We start from the raw sequence: 8,541 nt of genomic DNA on the forward strand, positions 1-8,541 counted from the left end.
TTGTGCCCAAAATTATCGGGCTTCTGGGTTGAGATTAGAATCCTGATTAATGCAATTCTTCAGGTGGACATTCCCCTAGACCCCAAATTCTTTCTACTCCCTCTGGGGGCTCCCTCTGCACCCCGACATCAGAACAAACTGATTAGGCACATTGTGTCGGCAGCTACTTGCCAGTTAGCGGCAGACTGGCGTATGCAATCCCCTCCCTCCATGCAGTCTATAATTAATATAGTCTGGCAGACTCAACGGATGGAATATATAACCAGCATCATTCGGAAGACTTTGAGCGCTTTCGCCAAGGTTTGGGACCCATGGCTAGCCTTCTATCAGGTGTGCCCACCCTTTACTTAACCCAGTTTTAATATCTCACTTCCTTTTTGGGCTTCTCCGTTTCCACAATGGATCTAGTCACCTCTTACTTTTCTTCCTTTTCTCCCTTCTTTCTCGCTCCTTTCTTCCTCTATACCCTCTCTTTTTTTCTTTCCTCTTTCAACAAAAACTTTGGGTCATTCGTTAATACTACATTTTAAGGTTCGTTTGACTTAGTGTTTTGCAAGTTCGATGCTGATCACTGTTTTGATTACTTCCTGCTTATTTGTTATAACTGTTTTCACTTTGTCAATCGTCTCTTGTTGTTATATTGACCTGGCAAAATAAAACTTGAAAAAAAAAAAAAAGAATGTATATTGCATAGTGCTTATCGCCTCCTGCAGACCATATATCCCAACAGACCTGCAGCTTAGATGACCTATCTGGGGTGAAGGTACAGTTACTTCCAGCGTTGACGCTTATCCATTATGTCTCTTATTACAGATGAAACTTCCTGCTAAAAAGTTGGGTCACATTCCAGTCTACAGTGTGGGGTTTGAAAACCCCATCGGAGTAACCAGCACAAGTGGAAATTCCCACAAAAAGAGAGACACCTTCCAGTGAGTATCCTTAGGCTTTCAAAGGGGAACTTCAACAAAAAATATAACGATTTGTAAATAATCTGTATTATCAATTGGGGGATATTATTTAAAAAAGAAATAAAAAGTGAACGTCTCTTTAAATACAAAGACTGTGACATTCAAATATGTATTCATAACTTTGCTAAGATATCTGAATGTGTATGTACCTTTTTTATTTTTTACATGTATCCGTTGGTTTGAACAATGAAGCTAATCTAAAATAAGTTACCCTGGGCTAAAATTCAAAATAGATCAATAATTAGTTAATGATAATGTTATATACACTCAGGGACCAATTTATTAGGTACATCTTAGTAGGTCCTACCTTTGCCCCAGAACATCCTGAATTCTTAGTCCCATGGATTCAATAAGGTGCTGGCAACATTCTATAGAGATTCTGGTCCATGTTGACCTGACATCGTCACATAGTTGCTGCAGATTTGTCAGCTGCGCATTCATGCTGCAAATCTCACCATACCCTAACGGTGCTCTGTTGGATAGAGATCTAGTGACTGTGGAGGACATTGGAGTACACTGCACTCATTGTCATGTCAGTGGAACCAGCTTGAAATGACGTGTGTTATGTGAATGGGGCATTATCCTGCTGGAGGTAGCCATTAGAAGAGGGGTAGACTGTCCATAAAAGGATGCACATGGTCAGTAACAATACTCAGGTAGGCTGTGGCATTTATACAATATTCAATTGATATTTAAGGGCCTAATGGAAAACATTCCCCACAATATAACACCCATACCAGCCTGCACCATTGGCACAAGGCACGATGGATCAATGGATTCATGTTATTTATGTCATGTTCTGACACTACCATCTGCATCAGAATTTGAGAACTGTCAGACCAAGCGACACTTGTCCAATCTTCAGCTGTCCGGTTTTGGTGAGTCTGTGCCCACTGTAGCCTCAGTTTCCTGGCTTTAGTCGTTTTCACCCCCCCAGGACTGCTGCTCACTGGATTGTTTTCATATTGCACATCATTCTCTGTAAACTGTAGAGACTGTTGTGCATCAAAACCCCAGAAGATCAGTAGTTTCTGAGATACTAAAACCACCCTGTCCAGCACCAACAATCATTAGATGGACAAAGTCACTTCTATCACATTTCTTCCCCATTCTGGTATTTGGTCTGAACAACAACTGAACCCCTTGACCATGTCTGCATGCTTTTATGCATGGTGTTGCTGCCACATGATTGGCTGATTAGATATTTGCATTAACAAGGAGGTGTACCTAATAAAGTAGCCACTGAATGTATATGTATAACACAATATACTCATCAAGGGACCTTTTGGTACTTAAAGAAGAAATCCACCAAAAGCTGAACAGTTTTGGGTGAAGCTTAAAGATCTAAAATTACCTAAATTTATACATGCATGGATGTGCCACGTGGCAGATCTGCTGGGTCACAGATGACTATATGGTCCCGTACTTCTATTCTCTTGTTACCGTATCTCACTACATTTTTTATTAAAAAAAAGAATCAGATTAAATATAGCTAGTATAAGTATCCATGTATTTAAAATTGGTTTCAATATATTAAGATTTAATGCTTTTAATAATAAGTAATGGTTTATTAACAGCATCTGGGTGTACAAACATGTAAGAAACACAATAAAAGTAACGATTATGCTTTACAGAGGATATACAAAACAAAGATAAATAAAGTGCTGTATAGTACGATATACCAAAAATCGAAAAACTACTCCTATAGTCTACGTTTACAGCAAATTACAAGCTGGAGGAAGGGAATCTCTCGAGCAATGAGATGGGATCTAAGGGTGAGAAGCCCTGTATGGAGCGAGAGTTGGTATTACAGAGGCGGGGAGGGAATGTTGTTGAGTTTAGTCAATGGACCACGGGTACTATGAAATGAGAGCAAAGAATTCCCGAGGATACTGGTCATCTATTCTGTCCTATAAATGTACCAGATTTGCGCGATCACTCTTGGATGGCTTTGACTTTACTAGGACTGGCTATGAGGAAGGTAGAGGAACCTGCGACATGTCCGACAGTCTTCTATTATGAGATGTTTTGAAGCGTAAGGGAGTGGAAGGCACAGTAAGAAATATTTGTGATGCAAAGAGATGCCCATACCAGATAAGGAGGTAGATTTACTAAACTACGGGTTTGAAAAAGTGGAGATGTTGCCTATAGCAACCAATCAGATTCTAGTTCTCATTTATTTAGTACATTCTACAAAATGACAGCTAGAATCGGATTGGTTGCTAGAGGCAACATCTCCACTTTTTCAAACCCGCAGTTTAGTAATTATACCCCAAGGAGTCTATAAGAGTACTGACATCTCAACCAGAATCTCTGAAGGACCTGGGCAGTTCCGTCAAATACATAAGAAGGAGCCTTTAGACAGCCTCTCCAGCAGATAGGAGAGGACCTTGCTTAGATCTTTTATTAATGTTGAATAATAAATTGACAATATAAGGACGGGGGACTGCGAGGCACAGATGTTCGAATGAGGTTAGCGGTTTTGCAGAGACCCTGGTTGAGGAAGTCTGAAAAAAATGTCAATATTTATGAAAAGTGGAGGTAGGGCGATTGTGAGAGTCTTTAAGGTGAGCAAATGTGGGAATTATTCCTCCTTTTGGCAAGTCCTTAATAAATCAAAAATTTGATCTCCACTAGTAGGGGAAAGCTCTATTGTTCCGGCCTGGGGCTAAGTCTGGATTATACTAAAGTGGGATGATTACTGTGTACGGCGCTGCAGAAACCTTGTGGCGCCTTATAAACAAACGATAATAATAATTACGAGGCGATGGGTGAGGGGGACTAGATTATAGGTCCAGATTCTAAGGGACAAGTTCATTATTGGATGAGAGCAAGCCTCAGAGGGGCAAAAGACCAAAGGATTGCAGACGTGGATGATGCAGGCAGGGAGACAGACTTGATATCCACCCAGACTTGAGACCCTGGGGGGTGCTGCTGGGTGCATTGTGCCAGTTGAGATGCATAGAATTTTTTTAAGGTTAGGGACACCAAGACCACTAGCCTGATCTGAGCGGGGCAGAATATACAGTCTCACCCTTGGATTTTGGTTTAATCAAATAAATGAAGAGATCATGAAGGTCCTGGGGGGTTGTTAATTGGTAGAGCCTGGAACAAATATAAAAGTCTCAGGAGTATATTCATTGTAATACATGTGACTCCAGCAGTCATTTGTCCCATATAGTTAGTCCAGATTTAATAGTAGAGATGGTGGGTGAATGGTCTGCCTAAAACTAAGTCAGAGCCTATATTCTTATTGACTTAAATATATACCTAGATATTTACATTTGCTTGTTTGCCATTTAAATTGAAAATTAATTATTACAGTTTTTGGGTGGAGGGCTGTTTTTTCAGGGTTGATTTTAAAATTTGAAAGGGTGCCAAGTTGGTGTAGTTCATTGAAAACATTTACAAGTGTGACCATTGCTTTGGAAATGGAAAGAAGGATGCTGTTTGCACACAATGCTAATTTATGCTCACGCCGTCCTACCTTGATTCCTTATATGTCAGCGTTCTGTCCACTCCTAGCGACCGGTGGTTCGATGAGGAGGGTGGGTATGAGTGGGAAGAGGGGACACCCCTGGTGGGTGCCGATTATGGTGCTCAATGGTGGTGAGAGGGAGCACTTGACTAAGACTGTGGCAGACGGGTTGGGGTAGAGGGCTAATACCCCAGTTAGGATTTCCCCAAAGTCCACAGTTCTTATCATGAATGGCCAACCAATGCAACAGAATGTCTTTACAGCATCCAGGGCCATTAGTTACAAGGTGGGTCTGAGTGGAGTTGATTTATTGTAAAACTGTCAATCACTCTCCTGTTAATGCCCAAGGCTGGTCGTCCAGGGACAAATCCAACTTGTTCCAAGTGGATCAATTTGGGGAACCAAGAATTAAGCCCTTAGATATCTTTGCAAACATCTTTAGGCCTATGTTGATGAGAGAGATTGGTCTGTAGTGCTTTTTATCACTTTTTTTTTTTATACAGTATCATTGTTTATACAAAAATAAATTATCTGATCTGTTTTGAGTCCTTGCCCAGGGTAACTGGCTTTATATTATCGTATCAGAATCACCTTCACTTAACTCCTTATGGATCAATTTTTCTTATTAATGATCTTATCGTCATCGACACTGGTCAATGTTACCAGAATCTAACCCGTTTACTCTGTTGTTTAGATCCTGCAGCGGCCTATCCTGGAAAAATGTAGAGGGCCAGTTCCCCCATATCTACGCTCAGGGTTCCGCTCTGAAGGACGTGTGCTCGGACTGTGCCAGTTTCATCCGCGACGTCATCTGTTCCAGCCGGAAGAGTGTAGACATCCTAAACACCAGACCCAGACCAGGAACCTCTCATCCCCAATATCGGACAGTAAAGAAACTGTGATACACGCTGCACGTTACCCCCTCTCTCCACCACCACTTCCTCCTACAGCTATAGGGTCCCAGGGGAGGTGGGGTTGCAACATGTTCTGTATACATTGCTCAGCTTCCATGGAATGAGATTTCTCTGTGTTTAAAGTTAAAAGCAGATTCTTGTAGAAGAACCAGCTCTGCTGGGCACAGCCCTGGTCGCTGAGCGCTTAAGTCTGGTCATTATCTACACACAGCGAGAATTCTTTTGCCTTAACATTTATTTTGAGTGCTGTTCCAGGACCAGTATTAGAAAATTGTCCTACAGCGACTTTACAGCTTGAAATGGTTACGTGCAACTGTGTATGAACTGTACGTAGGTGGTACTAGCGTTAAAGGAAGCGAAGGCCTTTTCTCCCAGTCGCAGAAGCACTGGGGATCTCAGACGGATTACTGGATCCTTTCCAGCTCTAACACTTCTCAGTGGATGGTGACAATGATGATGATGATGATGATGGTGGTGATACAAAGGTTCCAGAGTTGGCTTTGAATATCCCTGTTCGAGAATGTTCATGTAAAGAAGAAAGGGGTGAAGGTCAAGGGGGATTCCTTCAGGCCCTAGATCGTAAGAGAACAAACATTTTTTTGACCTAGTCTAGTGGAGTGAAGATGTTGACCAGATCTGGCGGGGAGGACAAGTATCTGAGCTCTGGTTCTTGTTGGCTAGAACAGATTTTTAGGTTTCTGCAGTTCAAGTCAATCACTAGTTAACAAAACAGTGCTTAAACAAGGATAGCTGTAAATGTTGCACTTTTAGCAGTCCAAAAAGTTAACACGGAATTAGTGGAGATGGTGGTGAGTTTGCAGTACTCACACGTTAAGCGCATGAACAAGACAATGTACAGGGGGAGATCAGTCACACTCACAAAGCTTGGAATAACCTCCCTTATGCATGTAACAACCTGCAATCTACAATCCCTGACCTCCCTGTGCCACTACTCCACTTCCATACTGAGCTTAGTTGACAAATGACCGCGACCGATTCCCAAGCTCCCTTTTGTGGTAACTCGTGTTCTCTTACCACCTTTTAGTACATCACTACTACCGACCAGTGCTAAATATTGCATTTAAAGTCACAGAACCTTAATATGGAGAAGTTCAGGCGAGCCGAATGAGATTTAACCCCTTCAGGACTGGGAGAGCTGACCGACTGTTGCGGGGCAACGTTGTCCAGTCCAGTCCTTTGGGTGGTTAAAATCCTATTTTTGTAAGAAAACAAAGAAATACCAAAAAATGTAAAGACTGAATGATTGTGTAAATATATATATACTGTATATGTATCTCGGATAACTGCATCTCCCAATTAGCACTCTGACCCGTCGTGAAACATCTCACTGCAGTAAAGATTGTTTTTCTATATATAAAGTGTTTATTACTACTTGTGTACGTCTCAGCAGAGTGTGTTGTGTGCAAGTGAAAACAGAACTATACAGGTTTAGAAACTCCGTCTGTCTCGAAGAAGGTGGTGACTCATCTGTGCCAAGTGCAGGATACATACAAACTATACACAGTATAATAATCTGAAAATAGGACACATTACAAGCGTCATAAAATGTGTTGACAATGGCTCTATAAAGCCGGCTGATGCCAAAGGTATTTTTACAGGATGCAAATTCATGAAAGCTCCAAATGCATACTTTAGGATTTTACAGAATACCAAATCCTGTTAAACTCTTATTTGCATATTATAATTGCTTTCTAAAAATCCCTTAAGATTCCACTTAATCCTGAAACATGTCAGGATTGTCGGGTGCTTCACTACACACACAAAAATAAAATAAAAAATGGGTACATTTTAAATACAAGATGATTGTTCATACTGTCCTGCAGGACTCTCCATTCATACTGCTGCGGTATTTTCGTTGCTCCCCGACATTTATATCTTGAAAAAATGGCCAATCCACTCTGGGTGCTGACACGAGCAATAAAAACAATTCCTTAAAGACCTGTAATTTTATTTATACCTCGGTTACAAAAATCTATAGACAAACTGGCAAGGGCATTTGCATACACTCTGCTTCCATCCTGTTCAGCAGCGAGTGGATGGATTTGCTGAGGCATGGGAAGAGATGCAGAATGATATCTCTGAACTATACTTTGAGCTTTGCCAATAATCAAGCTAGATGAAGTAATCTCTATTTACAGGGTATGCCAGAATTTGTTAAACATTTTGCGTACTTAATAGCATTGTATTAATCCTTTATGGAGGATGGCAGATTTGAATTAGACTACATGCACAGAGCACTAGACCACAGGCTCCCTTAGCACCTCTGTGCAACTTTATCCTTCATCTCCATTATTGTAGATTTGGGGGTAAATGTATCAAGCTGAGAGTTTTCCAGCGGGTTTGAAAAGTGGAGATGTTGCCTATAGCAACCAATCAGATTCTAGATATCCTTTTGTAGGATGTACTAAATAATTGATAGCTAGAATCTGATTGGTTTTTCAAACCCGCCGGAAAACTCTCAGCTTGATACATTTACCCCCTAGAGGCGATCACTAGGCTTAAGCCAGAGGATAATTATCCCTAACAGGGAGCTCTAATTCACATTTATTCTGAAATGCATCACCCATGTCCTTCATGATAGGCAGATCCGGGACCAGTGGGGTTTCCCATTTTCAATCATTGTTGAATACAATGGCTGGCAGATTTCTCATCGGGATCTCAAGGATCAACAGGATTGTACTTGGCCTCTCTGTAGTATCTTTAAAAGATTTACCAGAATCAACCTCTTCCACTTTCCTGCTCCCAGATTGGACCAATGTGAATAGGTATAATAGTCCTCATTTTCCCGCTCTAGTAATTCCTTCTCCTTCACTATTTTCCCTTTCCTTCCTAATTCTTCCCCCACCCTCCTTGTCCCCTTCCTTTATTTACCCCTTCTCCCTTTTCCACTACCCTCCTTCTCCTCCCTGTCCCTTTTTTCTTCCCCTGCTATAAGCATGCATAATTTTTCCTAGCTATCCTACAAATTATTTACTATTATTATCTTATTACTCATTTCCTTTTCAAAACCTCTCTGGGGGGCAAACACATATGGCTGCTACAGGGTCATAGCGCGAAGGAGGAGGTTGTCACGGTAAAAACAGCTCATACAGGTGTTCAAAGGTCTCTGCTCACTACATCATGAACCATGTGACTGTGGTTGCCATGGTAGTCACATGAC

At 41.3% G+C, this 8,541-nt stretch overlaps 1 protein-coding gene across 1 annotated transcript in view; it reads left to right on the forward strand.

Annotated features, from left to right (window-relative positions):
* SPIRE2 (spire type actin nucleation factor 2) overlaps nucleotides 1–6,755 on the forward strand; it is a 36,963-nt gene extending 30,208 nt beyond the window's left edge. The window contains exons 14-15 of the mRNA XM_075189067.1: nucleotides 814–929; nucleotides 5,141–6,755. Of these exons, the coding sequence (XP_075045168.1) occupies nucleotides 814–929; nucleotides 5,141–5,348 (324 nt within the window). The 3' untranslated portion in view covers nucleotides 5,349–6,755. The remainder of the gene's footprint in view (nucleotides 1–813; nucleotides 930–5,140) is intronic.
* Nucleotides 6,756–8,541: the final 1,786 nt, after the last annotated feature.

Source organism: Mixophyes fleayi, chromosome 10 (genome assembly GCF_038048845.1).
Source record: "Mixophyes fleayi isolate aMixFle1 chromosome 10, aMixFle1.hap1, whole genome shotgun sequence".
Classification (NCBI taxonomy): domain Eukaryota; kingdom Metazoa; phylum Chordata; class Amphibia; order Anura; family Limnodynastidae; genus Mixophyes; species Mixophyes fleayi.